General features: G+C 43.9%; 1 protein-coding gene across 2 annotated transcripts; it reads right to left on the minus strand.

Moving 5' to 3' along the window:
* Positions 1–8,369: 8,369 nt before the first annotated feature.
* On the minus strand, positions 8,370–15,023 carry COMMD9 (COMM domain containing 9). Of its 2 annotated transcripts, XM_030950289.1 has the most exons (6): positions 14,921–15,023; positions 14,716–14,841; positions 14,244–14,383; positions 13,615–13,649; positions 12,309–12,412; positions 8,370–11,475 (listed from the first exon to the last, which is right to left on the minus strand). In XM_030950289.1, exons 1-6 carry the CDS (start codon positions 14,969–14,971, stop codon positions 11,335–11,337), a joined length of 597 nt encoding a protein of 198 aa, XP_030806149.1. In that variant the 5' UTR covers positions 14,972–15,023; the 3' UTR covers positions 8,370–11,334. The 2 variants fall into 2 exon arrangements, with proteins under 2 accessions (XP_030806149.1, XP_030806150.1); XM_030950290.1 differs by lacking the exon at positions 14,716–14,841 and having other exon boundaries at positions 14,921–14,972.
* Between the last annotated feature and the right edge of the window lie 3,521 nt (positions 15,024–18,544).

Consider the following 18,544-nt stretch of genomic DNA (forward strand, 5'->3'; position numbering starts at 1 on the left):
AACCCTGAGATTTGCATGAGCTTAAAACCGTGAAATGTAATTACTCTCTGGGGATTCATTTACAACCAGTCTCAGTTTGTGATCAGGTGAGGGCATGTGACAATGTCTTTACTGTACCTTGTCATCTTTTTTCTCTTCTGGAAGACTGCCTTTTCTGAAGTATTTCTACTTTAATTGTCTCCTTGAATGTCAGGATATGTAGTTTTAGGGCAATCTGTCATTTGGCTTCAGCAGTGTTGCACAGAGTCTCTTAACAGCACTTCTGGGCCTGCTTCTGTGGATGGTGATAATGTGGTAGATATCAAATAGAAAAGGATCTTGGAGTAGATGAAGGATGTTGTAGCCATTGGTTAATGAGATATTTAGGATTATGTTTTCAAATAAAGTGTTGGCAATTAAAGAAACAGGGAGTTTTCAAGGGCATTTTATCTACTGGGAGTGTTTAAACCTGGAAATACACATTATTGATAACACAGCAGGATTAAAGTTTGCTGCATCAGATTCAGCACAAATTTGGTTGTCAGCTAGCAGATAGAGCACAAAGTCCTTAAGCAGCAGTTAATTCTCTTATTTGGAGGCTTTCTGCTTGCTGACTGCTAAACTCCAAATACTGGCTGACAATTGTCTGTTTAGAACACTGTCTGTTCTTAAATCTCCCTTCCAAACTGCTGTCCTGGTCTGGCTCACTGAACAGCTGACTGAACTCAGCACTGAAATCAGCAGGACCAGGTGCATTCACTGCATACTCCAAACATGGCATGGCTTGGGTATCTGGCCTTTTGGGCCAGAATTAGTAGATATATTTTTAACACAGATTGTTTTTTCAGCTGAATATAGGTATTGTTCTTCTAAATCCAAGGCTTTGCTGAGTCCAGTTGGAGTTAGATTAGTTAGCAGTCAGGTCACATGTGTTAAAATAGTCCCATGGTGTGGGTTGCTCTCAGCCTGCCATTTCTCATCACTAGGGTGACTGGGGAACATTTTCAGTCTGGCTGCTTGCAAAGAGCAGAGCACAATTGATCCTTCCCTTCCCTGCATCTCTCTCTCTCTCACTTCCTTTCCTCTTTTTCCCCTGTAATGCACCTAGCACCAAATAAAAAGGAAGCTGTAGTCACTGGAGCAGTATTGATGTTGTCATTGCCTTCCTAACAGCACCCACCTGGATACAGAGCCCTGCGCTGCCTGCCGTCCTATCCCAGGTTAATTAGCACCAGACAGCCCAGTCCTGTGTCCTCACAGCAGAGCTGCCCTCCCACTGTGCTCCAAATGGGACGGGAAGGTGCTACCACAGCATGAAAAACAGCTGGGGTAAGGAGGGAGGGGGTAAGGTTTGGGTTTGCCTTTGTTTTCAGAAGTGCAGTAGGACTGTGTGGTCATGCAAAGGCAGGACACAATGATAGGGACTTTGTGGACAAGGGATCTTTTTGGTGATGCATTCAGAGGACTCCTGGTGGAGGGCTCCTGAGGGGTGTGAGAGGAGGAAGAGAGGCAGGAACACTGGTTAAGGGGCTGGTTTATAATTATAAAATGGCTTGTGACATTTTCTTTGGTAGTCAACATACAGTAGATCTCAAGGGGAAACTAACAGACCCATGAAATTCTTTGTAGGTCAGCCCAAATAAAGGACAACACCTGAACGTAACTAGCTCATTGCGAACATTTCTCTGTCAGGTGTGGAATGTCCAAATATCATAAATGCTATAAGAAAAGTGAGTTCATAAGGCAATAAATGGCAATGATGAAGTCCCTGGTTGATTTCAGAAGAAACAATAAATCGGTATTTCTATTTCAGTTAGGATGGCTGAAGGCCCCTTCACTGTTCCCTGCATCTGCTTCATCTTAGGTTTATTTGAGCAATACGTCATCACTCCACCCATGAGACGTCCCTTGTGTCTGCAGGCTCTGCAGACTTCCTAAAGGCCTGCTGAGGCTGTACTGTCTTGCAGGGCACATTTATTCTGTACCATGTCCTGTAGTAAATGCCTGGAAACAGCATTTAAAACAAAAATAAAAAACCAAAACACCCTAGGCAAAAGGGACCTTAGATGTGAAAATGGAATTAATGTCAGTGAATCAATCAGAGTCATCCAGGCTTGGTTCAGTCCCTTCCCCACCCTGCATGCACATGAGCTTCATATAGCAGAGACTTCAAATACATGGAATTTATTTCCTGTGCCCATTCATCTGTCCAGTCACAGCTACATGAAATGAGACACAAAATGCTACTGGATAAGATGCTGCTGGAGAGGGTGGAGAAAGGAAAGGAGGGTAGCAGGGAAATCGTCTGGATAGTTGCCGATTTACATGGAAGGTTGAAATTGAGACAAAGCAAAGGGGGCTCTTCCTAAACAAACAGATGGGCTGGTCTTTCACTGTGGCCTTTATTCACAGTTTCCTTCTGAAGCCTTTCATATGGATGAGGTAGAAGGACACACTGTTAAAGTGGGTCAGGGAGAGGTGAAGAGTTGCAATCAGCTAAAGAGCCCAGCAGGATGGGATTCCTTTGAAGAGCATTGTGACAGTGATTTAGGTCCAGGAGTTGAACCCCGTTGTATTTTCAAAGATGTATGGTACTGTGATCCTGAAGAACTTGAGAGAGAAATTCTGCAAAACACTCTTTTCTTTGTAGGCAGCAGAAAATCATTTCAGCCTTTGCTGTCGTAGGGAACACGATACCCCAGTATTGACGTCTTTGTTTTGGCAAAATGCTCAGTACACGTGTAGGTTCCTTTAGCTACGCACTGCAAGAGGCTTAATACCAAGTGGATCAGTTAGTTATTCTATCACCACCACAACAGGTGTAATGTAGCTTTTTACCTGCTAGGCAGAAGTCAGAGGTAAAGCGAGATATTCAGAGACACTGCAGAGACAAGCACTCGGCTCAGAGGTCTGCGTTTCCAGGCCTCACTCTCACCCCCACCTGGGCTGCCTGCTTCAGTTTTACTGTGCTCCCAGAGGTGACATCAAGGCCTCCAGGTCTGCTGTAAAAGCCAAACTCAGTCCCACTACCCAGGCTTGGACATGCTGTTGAGCCTGGAGAACTGCAGCTGTTCCTGCGCCCTGTTTGTTTCTGCAGCCAAGGAGCTGTGAAAAGTTTGATTTCTTGTAGAGCATGCAGAGCCCTCAGCAAAACCAGGCTGTGGTCCAGAGTTGCACCAGTGCCTGCTGTTAGAACAGCTCTGTGCTAGAGGGTACTTCTTCCCCAGAACATTGCTGATGTGAGTAAGCTGCCTGTACTTAAGAATAAATATCATTAATGACCAATGTGTTGATTTTGTATGCAGAGATTGTCCCCAAAGATTTTTCTCCCTCTCTAGAGAAATGCCAATTAATTGAATTTCATCACCTGAAAGTCAAGTTCATTTTCAGTTACTAGAAGGCTTTGTGGCTGTCTTCACCATTACAACAAAGGACAGTCTATGTAATTTATTTTTTAATTTTGGTGCTTTTCATTTATTACTGAATTTTTGAAATAGGATGCTGTTCTTTCACTGCCAGAGTGTAATCCACTCTGGACTGAAGAATGACAGTGTGTATGATACAGAATGATATAAGGAAATAGAATTGTAGAGGAAGAAGAAATTTTAACCAAAAATACCACAGCAATTGCTTCTCTTGGGGGAAATTGTAGTGAGATCCCTTCTGACACTGCAGATTAGATGGGCTTAGAGGGAGGGTTATGAGAAGTATATCAGAAGTATCTGAAGTTCCAAAGTAAGTATTCCACACCTCTGAAAATTGGACCATTTCTCTGTGAGCTGCCAATGGTGACACAATCCACCCATTAAACTGCATAGATCAGCCTTATTTATCTAGGAAAAGATAAGACCGCTGCTATGCCAGGCAACTGGAAATCTGATCCTGAAATAACTGCAGTATTTTGGTGACACCAGGGGACAGAATCCTTGCTGTTACTTATGGAGTATTAGTAGCAGAGTCAGTCTTCTGTATGGGGCTGTGAAGACAAAGTCTCTGCCTCAGACAATGTCCAGTCTGGAGAGGTCACCGGTGTGCAAACCACAAGGTGGAATGAAGGTTCACCTTGATTAGATTTCTTGCTTAGCTGTTTTATTGTATTGTTTTGAAAGCATAGGAAAGGGATTTTATTTTTTACTTGCCTAAGGACAAGGGGAAAATATGGCCAGCTTTCATTTTGTTTAAAGAGTCTTTTCTTTATTGAAAACTATGTTACCACGCCCACAAGGGAGTCTTGAAAGTGACTATTTCAGTGCCTTTAATATTAGCCAGAACTTCCAAGACAGCACCAAAGGGAGAAATGAGGTCACTGGAAAGCAATGGCTAGAAATTGTAAATAAGATTGCTTACAGGGCTTATGTGGTAGATGGGAGTGATAGTGATGTTTGAAGTTTACCATCTGTGCCCAAGAAAAGGAAAACATCCTGAGACACAGATGGCCAAGTACACTTTCATGCTGTTCTTTTCAGAGAGGAAAAACAGTATTTTCTAAATGCAGTTCTCTTAACTTTCAGTTATGCAGTGCACTAAAGACATGTTTTGTGTTTCTTTGATTTCACTCTGATCTTCTGATTATTTATTTGCCATTAGACACAAAAGTCTATCAGTTGTCTGTTGAGATCCAGTTCAAACTTTCTAGACTTTCTACCATTCTGGCTTAATAGAGCATGGAATAATACTGGCTGACACTAGTGGATTGAAAAAAAGAAAACATTCGAAAGTAGGGGTCATGTGTCTTTGTAGGCATGAAAAATGCAGGAACAGGCTTGGGAATGAGGCCCCAATACCTAAATGCCACCAAGCACTAAGGAACCGGAATAGTTCGGACAGTGGGTAATTTACTGATTCTGATCATAAATCTGCAGTGAGCTTTATGTGGGTTGAGCCCTGCTGCTGTGTGGAGTAGAGATACAACCTGGGGAGCCTTGCTGACCTGTACAGTGATTTGTTTGGAAGTGAAGATACCATTTACCTCAAGACTTACTGATACAGAAAGTGTGTTTGAACACCCTGGACCTAGAGTCACTGATATAGTTGTAAAGAAATCAGCATTTCCAGTTACCCTGTCAGTGCAGAGAATTGGTACGCTGCAGTAATCTCATCCAGGTTTCTTATCACTTCTTTTCAGCACAGTGTAGAATGTCAAAGCAAACCTGTTTTTTTTTAAATTTTTTTCCCCTAAGAAACTAAAGGGCCCACTGCAAGGTCCCAATTTTCAGTGTGGAGTTTCTCCTGCATCTTATTTACAAGGCTGAGTTATAGCCCTCTAAATTACAAACAAAAGCACTGGCCAACTCTAGCTAACAGCTCTGATGGATGCTATTATATTTCTGCTGCTAGTTGGCACTCAACCCTCACTATCTCATCAGCATAAAGGGATGCTGTCAACATGACAAATTGTGTCTTCCTTAGAGGGGGGGTGAAACCGTACCTACCATTGTTCCAAAGCAGCCTTTACAAGAACAGTGACTGGAAGAGAGTAAGGATGAAAGCAGGGTACTATTTCACTGCCTCTGTTCTGTGTGTTTACTTTGCATATTTGACAGCACTGTGTGGTGTGTCAGTGTTGCTAGTGAGCATTAGCACTTCCCCTCCCAGAGTGGCAAGATGATGCCTCCTGGGAGGAGGGGGTGCAGAAAGGTCAGCAAGGGGAGGGAATGCTTTCACCCCAGGCCTTGTATTAACAGCAGCAGCAAAAGTGAGTGGAAAAGCAACAAGAGAATTTGTATATACATTGCACAGGATGCCATTGTGCTTTGTGCATTGTTCTAAATTGTTTTCTAGCGTGCTTAAGAAAGAAGGAACTCTCCCTCCCTCCATCTTACTTCCCTCTCCAGACATGATTTTTACAGTGTCCTGCTCACCACTATTTAAAGACAAATCTATACAAAACTCACATTGTCTGAGAGAGGCCAGTTTGAAGCATTCAAAGTTGTCCTCATCCCTTTAAATGTAACGTTGTTCTTACCCTTTTAAGTGCCTAAGCTCTCCCTGGAGGACTATGCATCTAGCCTGGGAAAAAGAAGGGAAAGTTCCTCCTTCTTGGTGTTTGAAATGACTGGCACAGTCCAGAGAACCATCTGCTGCTTCCATCTCTGCCAGCTTCGCCTAAAATGTGCTCAGCTGCCTCAACCCGCGACTATGGAAGCAGCTGGGAGACCTTTTGCTGAGCAGTGAATAATATCCCCCTTCTGGTTTGGTACCGTTTGGACTCCGGCAGGCATTGATTTGCTCCCAGATTCTGAGGACAGCCCAGACTGCTGTGTCCTGCCGAGAAACTGAGGAGGGAAGAGAAATGGGAGACCGAGCTCGCCATCTCCTGGAGAAAAAGAATTTGCGCTTTCAGGAATGTTTCTTTTGTTGTGGCATCCTTTGATTCTCACTCTGCTTTCATTCACACCTGTCCAACGTGTCGGCGGGATATGGTCAGGTGCTATTCAGAGCTGGGCCAGCAGTACCAGTTCAGAAGGCTAGAAATAGTCAGCTAAATGGTTAATTTATCAAATTCTCTCAGTGCCATTTGGGCTTGAGTGTTTTAGCTAACTAGGAGGACTGTAAATCTAGGCTCATTTCCTAGTCTCTGTGAAGTTTAGCCTGGTTATTTGAAAAAGGTTCTTTCCCCAGGGGGTTCTTGGGCACTGGAAGAGGCTCCCTAGGGAAGTGGTCACGGCACCAGCCTGACAGAGTTGAAGGAATGTTTGGGACAACGCTGTCAAGCACATGGTGGGATTGTTGGAGCTGTCCTGTGCAGGGTCAGAAGTTGGACTCCATGACCCTTGTGGGTCACTTCCAACTTCGGATATTCTGTGATTCTTTCTTTGCTAAAGGCCAATGTTACAGAAAGCTTAGGAAGCTTGTGAGCTTGCAGTGCCAGCTCTGACCCTGTTGTGGTCCCTCTTCTTCCTGTGACACTCAGTAAAATACACCAGTGAATTGTCACAAGGTGGGTGTGCTGTGTTGGTGTTTTTGTTACGTATTTCATGGGTACTTCAGCAGCAGCATGGTCAGTGGCAAGACTCATAGGCACTAATAAGTCCAGACAAGAGGTTTATAAAGCATCAAGCAGCAACAGTCAGGTTCTTACATGCTCAAAAGGGCAAGGGCTGTTTGGCCACTGATTCTTTTGGTGAGGCTTCTAGTTTTTTGAGTGTAACTGAAAAACTCAAGACCTTTAGCACATTCTCATCAGCCTTGCTATAAATGTGTCCCTGCTGGAGTTTGTGAGGTTTAATTCACTGGTGATGGTAGTGCAGCTGCCTTCAAGCAGGGGCCAGATGAATGTGAATCATGAGAGCAGATGGAAATCCTGGGCAGGGTGAGCACATACTGATGGTGGGTAAGCCAAGGTCTTGCATTGTAATGATACAGGGCTGTGTTGGTGCAGTGATAATGGAGACTAAATTACATAATGTTAACCAAGTTATACCTTGGAGAAATCAGTTAGTAAGGCAAGCCTGAGTGTCACAAGCATTATTAATCTCTTAAATTAAAAACAGAGCAAAAAATCAGCAACTACTTGCACAACATTTGTGCACACGGGGGGAAAAATACATGAGTTTGTGTAATTACTGTGTCGTGGACTAAAGTTTCTGACTAAGGGGTCAAAATGTTAGGAAAGAGTCTGGGGAGGTGGGATTCCTCAACTTCAAGTGCTGCCACTCTACAGCCTAGTGAGATTAATCTTTTAAGGGTGTATAAAAAAGAGTGGTAAATGTATTAAACTGCTACTTTTGTAGGGGTTATTTTAACTCAGAATACCATAGTTATAGAACAGCCGACAAATTTACACCACTAGGTATGTTGTTGCTTGTTCCAAAAACTTAAACTGAGATTAAGCCGAACTGTTGTGGTTTTTAAGAGAGATGTTTGTTTAACAAGAGGGCTATCCCAGATTGGTCTCTTGATCCCAAAATGCCTTCTTCAGTCCTGATCTGGGCAGGTGGCCCCATCTATATTGTTAAAGAAACTTTATTATATCCAGTGAAAATTAGATTGCAAAAAAATAGAAACTAACATTTTTAACCTAGGTCAAAACAATTCCAAACCAGATTACTAGTAACAAAATAACTTTGATGTGAAACAGTAAGACCTCAGTTATAAACAAACACTTTGTATACATGTTAGTTTCAGAAGAGCTTGAATATATATAAATTTCATGTATTAAACTCAAAACTTAAATATAGAGTAATTATTAGATCTTTACCAAACCATCATGAGTGTTAGAAAGTCTTCTATAGTTTTAAACCAGAGTTTAAAGATCAGTAATTGAAGTAGAAGCTAGGAACCTTAAAGGCATTTTCTTTCTAAGCTTTTCTTGCTCTCAATCACACCTACACAATTTTCAGTCTGAACACCCTAAAGTGCACAATTTTTTGCAATAAAAGCTAGCATTGTTTGTGTTGTTTTGAATAATACAAAGTAGGCTTTATTGTTTATAATGCTTTTTCAACACTTTGACACAGATTCAACACAATGTGTGATTGTGAAATTACAATTTGAATTTAACTTGCATACTGTGTTTTACAAATCAGTTTATCACTGTTTTTCTTACTGTAATGGAATTACATCATTACCAAGTGTACATGTAGAAAGTGAATTTTCTGTTTCTCAAATACTGGAATGAGGATGGAGCTTTTAAGCTCCACTTCATGATGAAGGCTTTTGGTTTCCTGGCAGGAGCTCATTCAGGTGATTCACATACTATGACAGTTCATTCTTTAGTAATGTCCTTGGACAATCCTCCAGAAACACTTGTGGTCATGACCCCATTCAAGGGAGATGCAAACTGTTAAGTGAAGAATGGCCACTGCAATTCTGAAAGGCACAGAATATAGAGCTTACAAGGCTTAGTCATCAAAAGTGGTCAGGGATATTACTGTCTTCTTAAATAGGACTGAAAAATGGAAAGGCAAGAAAGAGTAAGCAAAAGAGGACAGCGTTGGCACAGTAACAAACTGGTAACAGAGAAGAGATGACTCCATCATCTCTTAGGCTAGCCCTACCAAATAGCAGCAATATGTGGAAGGAGGATGAAAATCTAACTCATTTTAAGAGAGCAGTAACTTTATGAAAAAGATCACATCTGATTGCCTGCAGTAGCAGGCAATTTATTCTCTTTCTGTGTAGCAGTCTCCGTAAAAAGGGCTTTAATGTGAAGTTCTCCTGCTGTCTGGGTAATGACAGTCCTACTCAGCCTCCTTTGTTTTATGTACCTTTTTCAGAGCAGTTTCAGCTCTTCTGGCTAAGGAGATAAGGGTCCACAATAAAATACCTAACAATTTAGGCAAAGAGTTGAAGGCAAGCTCTCACAGCATCCTAAATATTGGGCTAGAAAATACCAGTGTCTTCTTGCAGAATGACTTGACATCTACCCCTTGGAGTCGCCAGATGTTTGGCACGTCTCTGGTTCAGTGGGCACACTCCTTTTTGTTAAGACTCCACAAGCAACTTTTAGCTACCTGCAGAAAGCTCCACTCTGCCACCAGAAAAGTTTTAAATCTTCATTTTCTTTACAACTATTCTATAGTTGTATAATTGTTTTACATGAGAACAACTATCAGTTCTTCATTGCATTGGATCCTACATTTTTGATTATAACTTCAGTATTTTCCTCAAGGATTTCCTCTGTGTTTTTACTTCCTCAGCTCCTCTAACACTGCAGTAGTTCATCCTGAATTATTTACCTCCTCAGTAATCCTTACCTTCTAAGACTTATATAAATTATTCGTTTTAATTTTTTTTTAAGGCTAGGCTGCAAAGGCAACAAAATTTCCTTAAACTGAAGTACTGTTAGAGATGTTTTTCACAGCTTGAATCTTACAGAACATACTCTTAAATATCCATCTCCTCCATTGAGATGTCCCTATCATACATGAAATGTACCAGTTTGCCTTGATACCATACTAAGCATTATAATCTTTGCCCAAGACATTAACAAGGGACTTGCCACCCAGTTGATCTTGATGCATGAGCTGCATTTTATGAGCTCCATTATCTTTTAAAGGCACAGCCTTCACTTACACTTATATTCTAGCCTGCACTTTGGGGGGATGTGTACAATTAATTAACAAAGTTCTTGTAGTTATGCATACTTCTTGAATGATTCTGTGTTTCCAAACACAATAAACAATGTTTATGTCTTGGAGGAGAGCCCAGTGTTGCAGGAAAGATTGGATTTTGCCATAAACACATTAGGATATAGACTTCTATAGAAGCTCATCAGAAAGAATTTTGTTGATTTTCTGCATGTAACTCCTCCACACTCGCAATGCACACATATTTATAAACTTCTAGGGTCAGGATAATCCTCTAATATTGTACAGAGGTGATGCCCATGGAAGAAGGTGCCCTGAAACTGTATTACAATGAAGAGAAGGAAGTTGCAAACATGAATCAATTTGAATAGGAAACAAAAGATCCTTCTTCAGCAACAAACAGGAACATCCATTAAACCAGCCTAGAAACTTGGCACCATCACAGAGAGGCTGAGGTAACCCAGGACAACATCTCTTCCAGACTGAAAAGGATTCACAAAATCAATTAGCAGTTCATTCTTTAATAATTAAATGAAGATTTACACAAACAACAGAACACTTTGAAGAAGTATAGGCACATATTGCTACAGAGGGGTCTCCTACAGCACAGAAAACAGCCTTCAATTCTTTATTCTCCCAGTTTGGTTTTTGTGCAGCAAAGACAAAGCCCAGAGTCCAATAAACCCCAAACATGAATTACCTGAACTCCTTTTTTAAACAGAAGGAGGAAATTAGTTCTGCTAAAGATGATGAGAACAGTCATTTTGCAAATGGTGCTGTGAAGCTGATCAGAAGGGAATGTTTTGTAGCATAACTGCCCTATTTCAGCACATCATCCTGTAATAACAATCTCCAGCATGGCTCTGCTTCACTGAGAGGGAGAGTGCTACATCCATCAGGCACCTCAGTACATGCACATTCCAGACAGAAGCACCCTCCTTTTGTTGGAAGGCAGCCCATTACCCAGCTAGAGCCTTTCAGATTCTCATTTCAGGACAGAGATAGAACTTGCTTCATTGGCTGCAGCTATTTGCTGTTTCCAGTTATGACCCTTGTAATTAAGCCAACCTCTGAGCCCTGAAATCCTCTTCTGAAATGGTGAACAGCTTTTGTTCAACAACATAATAGGAAACCATTTCTTGGCATCCAACCAAATGAGTATTTGAGTGTTAGCTTTTCAAAAGCTATCTCATTAATTCAAGGAAAAAACCTCTTTAGTTTTGTTTGCTGAAATAGACAACGTGTTACATTAGGCTGCAACTTCTGACAGCTGTAGGTAGAGAATACTTCCCTTCCTTTCTGCTGGAATCCATGCCCTGAGCATTCATTTGTTTGCAACAGCAGAAAGTTGGTCCCGAATCCTTCCCAGACCTTCTAACATAGTGTCCAGGGTTTCTTTGCTCAGTTCCACAGTCAGTGCAGAAACAACAGGATTATTTCCACATAAGGCAGCATCTTCCTGAATCTTAAAATAGGAATGCAGATGTTAGCTGTATGAAAAATTAATTTATGTGTTGTTCTTCCAGAGCCGCTACAAAATGTAGTGTTTAATACATAGATTAAACAAATTGGTCTGAATTTGGAATCCAGCTCCATCCTGAAGAACCCTGGCACATTTTCTAAGCTGTGTGCCTTACTAGTGAAGTGCACTCCCATTGACAGAGTGCAAGTGAGCACCTACTGCCATGAGTATTGGGATATTTTGAAGATAGTTGTGGCAGGAAGCCACATTTGTATCAAAAGCATCTCAGCAGATACCACAGAGATACCACAATAACCCCACCCCGCATACAGAAACTAGATTTTAATTCTTCCTCTTAATCTCATTCATCTGATTTTTATTGGTTGGGGGGATCCAAAACTCTGCAGAACACAAGCAGTACAAGAGCAGTAAGGTAGGTATACTTCCCAAATGATAGATGTAGCTAATGAAGGCAGTTAGTAGTAATCTCAAGTCATTTCCCAACTAATGAAGTCAGCTAAACATGCTGATGGAGTGCTTAGAATTAAAGGATGATGGCTTCATGATTTATCTTCTTTTTTTCTGTAGAAAACAATGGTGACTAGGAACAAACATGGTGACTTCTCACATCCTCATGCACACAAAACTTCTGTGCAAGAGAGCTTTCATCAGAGACACCATTCCCATGCTCTGTGGCATTTCAGGTATCATCTCTGAGAAAGTCTAATGGCCCACCCGGCATGAGGCAAGCACCAGATGCCTGTCTAAACTGGTTTTCCCTGGCAAGTTAGGTGTTGGACTTTGTTATGTGGGTCCTTCACAGCCACTGCCATTACCTTTAGCTGCAGCAGGCAGGTAGGGACTGCCATTCTTACGATGCTGTCTGAAGATGTCTTGATGTCCACCCTCCAGTCCATGTCCACCAGCCGAGGCAGGGAGACTGGGGGATTAAAAATGGCTCTGTTAGGCTCAGCAGCACATGGTGATACCAGACCCTGCAACCTGTGACTACCACCATGCACAGGCCTCTCCACTTCTGGCTCTGGGAAGTGTACAAGTTTAGTTCCTACTACATGGTTTCCCATCATTTTACTCTGGAATAAGCCAGTCTCTAAAGACCTCCTCATGACACAGAAGGGCAAAAAGGGTTCTCCCATCATTACATGCAATGACAGTTTAGTGCAAGAAACAGAGGTAAATTTCCAAAGCAGCTGGGAGAAGGAGAGCAGTAAGATGTCTTCTCCCCATCTTTATGCCCTGCCTTGCTGCCTGCTACACTCAACTGGTGTTTCATTGTGAGTTGCTCTGGCACCTGCATGCTTATTGCTCTGCTCAGAAACTGGTAAGAAAGCACTCAGGAAAGCTTGTAAAATCTGGCAGTATAAAACATGTTATTTCAAGTTCCCCAACCAAAGCATCCTGAAGTACAGCAAATACACTGCTTCACATTCCTTAAAAATATTTCAAATATCATCCTAATTACATGCAGCCTAGCAGAGACCATTTAACAGGTGCATTACTGATATCAATAGCTCAGAGCTGGAGACCTTTTGGGCCCACCCAAGGAAAGAAACACCAGTCTAACTTGGCTGCTAGGGAAGGGCTGTCTCAGTAGGCAATTGCAGCCTGTATGGATTCTGCCTATTGTAAGATGCTTAGTGTCTTCCCCAGGGGTTGATTGCTAGCCTTCCTACTGACTACAGACACTCAAGTCACTTTCTCTCTGTGCTTTATTGAATAACTGAATCTTTTTTCTGTCTGGGGAAAGGCTCTCTCTCCCTGCCCCTGCTGCTTCCCAGCACAGAGCTCCAGGGGGCAGTGACAACTGGCTGCCTTGCTCCTGCTTTTGGAACAAATTCCAGTTCACAGTCTGTCAGGGCCAGCACTTGGCAGCATTTGCAACAACACAAAATACATCTGTTAAACCTTGTATGTTAATTTGCAAAGATTGATTGCTGGTGGATTGGGAGGGGCAGGAAACCATTCACTTTTTTATGTTAACACAGATCAATTTGTTGGAATGTCTGCCTTGGACCACTGCCTTGATCCCTATGTAATGCATGTCAGATACTTCATAAATACAATACTAAGATAATCCATTCTTTCCTAGCAGACAATCTCATTCCTGAGATTACTACTTACTCTGACTGGCTTGTGCTTCATTTCTCCAAGAAGAGCTGTGAAAAAGTGGAGAAAACAGTATCAACAGTGCTTTGAGGAGAAAAAAAAGAGGTAAGCATTTAGCATGGCTTATCCCTGACTGAAGGGTCACCAGCAGAAAACAGAAGTCAGAGACTGCCTATGCTACTGAGTGCCATGGAAAGGCTGGGCCTGGTGGCTAATGGCAGGCAAACTGGTGACCAACCATGGCTTCTTCTGGAAGGGCAGCTCGTTTAAAGCCCACACCTTCCTCCCTGGTCTTATCAAAGTCATGGGCTCCAAGCACTAAGATGTGCAAGCAGAAGTGCCTTCCCCTGCCACCACCTCACGTATGCTGTATCACATCCAGTGACTCTGCACCTGAGCCATGGTGACAAGTGGATGGATATCTGGGTACTACCTGCATTTTCTAGAGCTGAAATCCACCCTTCTAAGTTTTATCATGGCCCACGTCTGTTTCAAAGTCATGGGAAAACTCAGTGTGCCCATGGCTGTGTTTCATTGGCCATTTACAGAAACAAGACTCACCTTGCCAACTATCCACGTATCAAACCACATACAAAGCCTTTAAATCTCCAGCTGAAAGCAAATGGCAGGTGGATAGCACTTACATATTCTCCAAGATTATCTTAGTCAAGAGGTTTTTCAGATTTTGGTGGAAGTTTTCTGGGAAGAGACGGAGGATGTCTTCTGCCCCGGTCAAGCCGCGGTACACCACGTGCCTGGTGAGGTTGTGCAGAGCAGACACCAGCTGTCAAGAGGCAAGAGAAGGGCTGCATTACATACACCACAGGACGGGCCCTCTTAGCCAGGAGACACAGCTTATGCTGGAGACCCTCACCACCAGAGCCCTGGGCATCCAAGTACAGCCCGACAGCCTCAGCAGGATGGGGCTGAGCTCCTCAGCGCCCCCCGGTTCGCAGCCTCAGCCCGTTTCCTTCTGCCGCGGGCGAGAGTCGCCGTTCCCGCGCCCATCTCGTTTCCCGCAAGTTCCCGAGGGCCTGGGCCAGCCCCGTGCTGGCACCGCCACAGTCCCACTCGTTCCCTCCCGCCGGGACCGGCGGCTGCCCCGCCCGGCCCTACCTGCTCCGCTTCCTCGGCGCTGACGGCGAGCCCGGGGCAGGCGCGCTGCGCCAGCGGGCCGAGCGCGGCGGGCGGGCTGGAGAAGCACTCCTGGCACAGCTGCCGCACAGCGTCCTTCGACGGCGCCTGGCGGGGAGCAAAGCGGGGCCGCTCAGCCGCGGCCCGGCAGCGGCGGCCCCGGCCCCCGCGGCCCGGCCCCGCTCACCTTCAGCAGGATCTGCAGCGCCGCGAAGTCCCCGTCCCGCAGCGCCGCCATCTTGGCGCCGTCAGCGCCGCCGCGCTCCGCCCGCCGCCATCACGCGCCCGTCACCGGGGCGGGGCCAGGGACCGGGACCGGGAGCCGGGACAGGGACACGGGCGGGCGCGCGGACCGGGACAGGGAGGCTCTCCGTGTGTGGCACTGCCCCTGCCGCTCCACTCGGGCGTTTTCTGTCCTCAGTGCAAAGCTCTGCCTCGGAGTTGAGCTGTAAACGCGCTGCTTTCCGCCAGCGGGAACGGGAGGTGAAGGATTTATCATGGCACTATGGTAGCCAGACGGACCATTATCTTTGCAAGCTGTGTCTTTCCCTTTGTAAGGGATTTAAATAAGTCCTCTTTCTGAGAGAGAATGTCTTCTCTTTGCCTTGCGTGGCTTCCAGCACATCTGGATCCAGGGCATCACTAACCTATGGTATTTCCCTGTCACTGCCTCTGTCACATCCCCATCCTTATTTCCATCTCTGTTGGTTTGTAAGCAGAATTTTGCACAGTGAGAAATGCAAACATATAAATGCTTTTTCCACTGGGCTTCACAAGCCTGGCAGGAAACAGGGTTTACTCTTGTAGAGAAGCAGATTCCATACTACACACAAGGATAGAACAGAAAGTGAAGGGAAGGATGGTGAAATATTAATTTTTTATTTCCAAAATGAAGGGTTTGCAGCTAGTGGTTTAAACAATAGCACCCCAGTGGGGAAAAAGCATGGGGTAGTGGTTAGAGGTTGGGGTTAAAGAGCTAGGAAACCAGAATCACATTCTCTTGACCCTGCTTCAGTCTTTAGATGAATCAAGGTAGGTCAGTTTGTCACGAGTGCCAGGAAGGTAATGGCACTCTCTGTATAACCCATAACGTCCTGCACTAGTAAGTGTGGGCATTTATTAACACCAGCAGTAAGCGTGGAGGTTGTGAAGGGATAAACAGAATGGAGGCACTGTGAAAAAACAACACTATGTTACAATCTGAGGAAGTATGCCTCAAAGGAAACAGGGATTGTTCACAGGATGTACTTGTTCTTGCATCGTTGACCTCTTATAATCTGCCTGCTTGTCTTGCTCCCAAACCAATAAAGCTAACTTTTTCTAAGAGGTAGGCAGAATTTTTCTAAGCAGTAACACTTCTGAAATGCCCTATCTAACTGGGGGAGAGGGACACTTACATTTTTTCAGAGCCTTTCTAAAGCAATGACTTTACAGGACTTCAATAAAATCAGGTTGATCCATGCCTTGTTTATTGAGTTTCTGTGGCAAGGTTCTCGTAGTGGGAGGCTACAGGGGTGCCTTCTTTGGCAAGTTGTTAGAAACTTCCCCCATCTTCAACAGAGCCTGAACTAACTGGCTCCAAGATGGACCTGCCACTGGCCAAGGCCAAGCCCATCAGTGATGGTGGGAGCACCTCTGGGATATCAAGGCTAAGAAGAAAAAACAAAAGTTATTGCACAGAAGTAATTGTGAATCAAGAATGAAGTTAAGTCCAGGTAGCAGGGAGGCGTGGGGGGAATGTGCTTTTAGGATTTGTTTTTTCATTATCTTGCTCTGATTTTGACTGGTGATAAATTCAGTTAATTTCTCTGAGTCAAGGCTGTTCTGTCCATTATGGTAACGTGAGTGATCTGTCCCTGTCCTTAACTCATGAGCCTTTTGTTACATTTTTTCTTCCCTGTTCAGTTGAGGAAGGGGGCTTTGGTGGGCACTGGGTATCCAGCCAAGATCAAACCATCATACCTGGGTTAAGGACTTAATCCTACAGAGTAACTTTGTCAGACAAGTAGGTGGAGAGATGGAAAGGATGGGAGGGTGTAGGGTGGGAAGTGTAGATAACTGTCACTGCCAGCTCTCACAGGAGTGTGTGGCAAGAGAACATTTACCTGTGAGTCACATACTCAGAACAGAGATGCTGCCTGCCAGTATGCACAGCTGGCATCCCAGCTGAATTTGTTCTCCAGTCCACCTCCTATTGCTGCCATTTCCTCATTCTGGGAGCCTTATAATTATGAAGAAATAATGACAGGTTTGATTCAATATCAAAATTGAAATGCTATTGTTTAATATCAAACTTGAAATAGCTGAAGCCAACAGAAGTGCTTAGTAAAAAGCTTTATTTGGTTTTATCTTTTCTTCTTCCCTCCCTTCCTTCCTCTCCTCCTTCCTTCCTTCCCTTCTTCCCTTCTTCTTTCCCTCTTTCCTTCCTCTTTCTTCAAGGGCAAGGCCTCCAAAATTAAATTATCATCAGGCATGAAGTGGGAGACTGCATCCTGTAAGGAAGGCTGGCCCTGTGATCAGTGTGATTGTCAGGAAGGTCTGAGAAACACCAGTTCAATTATCTGCTGTGCCAGAGGCACTTCTCTCTGAGTTTGAAAAAAGAAACCCACTTAGGGGAGTGAGATGGATTGGATGTCCTCCAGATGAGTTTTCTCACAGCCCTTTTTTTACCATGATTTCATGTCTGTATCACCCAAGGGGACTCAGCTGTGAGTTCTGAGCCTGCAGATGAGTCACAGCACTGTCTGCAGGAATTGGGTTGGATCTCGTGAACCAAATTGTCCAGTCATTGAGTATGAGAATTAAATTTTGCCTCTGGGATGGCAAAACTTGCCTGCACCCAGTCTTGGGTGATACAGCTGGAGTACTGACTGATGTGACTCTCTCTTGGCTGAGCCAGCCTAGGGTATCTGCAAATCATTCTCCCTAAAGTAGTGTAGGTATTTTTTTTTCTCCTTGACAAGTAAAACCGGGAAATACTAAATTTAGCTTGCCTACAATTCTTACCTAGAGAACTGTAATCTTTTACACTCCAGGGAAAGAACCAAACAGTTCTAGCTCACTTTGTCCATTTAAGGGTCTCTGGGAGAGAAATCCTTGGGATATTAAGGATTTGATGTGAAGAACTATTATTTTTTTCCCCACAGCATAGCCTGTATTCCTGGAGCATGCGTAGCAGAGGAGTGGTCTCTTCCTTAAGGGCTTCCAGCTGCAAGGCAAGGCTCTGCTCTGTAACTGCTCCCTGCTGGGTGGGTGCAATTTTAGTAAGAAAGTTGCCTATCCTTTTTCAAATTAGAAATGCAGGATTTAGCTCCAAGGGAATGCATTAGAGAGATGACATCAAGTGTGTTCATAGGTCTGGATGTAGACTGTGTGAGAGAGGAAAGCTCTGTGTCCCAGCCAGTCTGTGGCTAAGTCCTGCAGGGCTTCAGGGGACAGGATTTCCAAACAGTCACCTGTAATTAGTATTTTGACACATATTACTTTTTGCTGGAATTCAGAAAGACTGATTGGTCTGTGTTATTGGGGAAAGTTTCTGAACTGATCACTGGACTTGACAGGTAATCCTTGCTTTAACAGACTTAGGCAAGTCCGGTTCTTTTCATCTTCCAGTTTCCTACATTTATTTCTGTTGGTGAAACCCATTAACTATGTGATAGAGAATAGGCCAGAAGCACTGGAGATACACTATGGGCATGATTAGCAGTGCTGGCCTGGCTCTGCATGGCTGTGCACCCTCTTCATTGCCAGTCTGTTGCCTCTTGCAGTGGCCCAACAAAGTGCATGTAACATAGAATCAACGCCTTTCCTA

The sequence above is a fragment of the Camarhynchus parvulus genome, chromosome 5, assembly GCF_901933205.1.
Source record: "Camarhynchus parvulus chromosome 5, STF_HiC, whole genome shotgun sequence".
In the NCBI taxonomy this organism is placed as follows: Eukaryota; Metazoa; Chordata; class Aves; order Passeriformes; family Thraupidae; genus Camarhynchus; species Camarhynchus parvulus.

Excerpts from the sequence above, each read along its gene's own strand:
- COMMD9 (XM_030950289.1), bottom strand. The coding sequence starts at position 14,971 with ATGGCGGCGCTGCGGGACGGGGACTTCGCGGCGCTGCAGATCCTGCTG. Across the intron at positions 14,842-14,920 it reads CGCTGCAGATCCTGCTGAAG|GCGCCGTCGAAGGACGCTGT; the intron begins GTGAGCGGGGCC and ends GCTCCCCGCCAG. Across the intron at positions 12,413-13,614 it reads TGAAGCACAAGCCAGTCAGA|TCTCCCTGCCTCGGCTGGTG; the intron begins GTAAGTAGTAAT and ends TTAATCCCCCAG.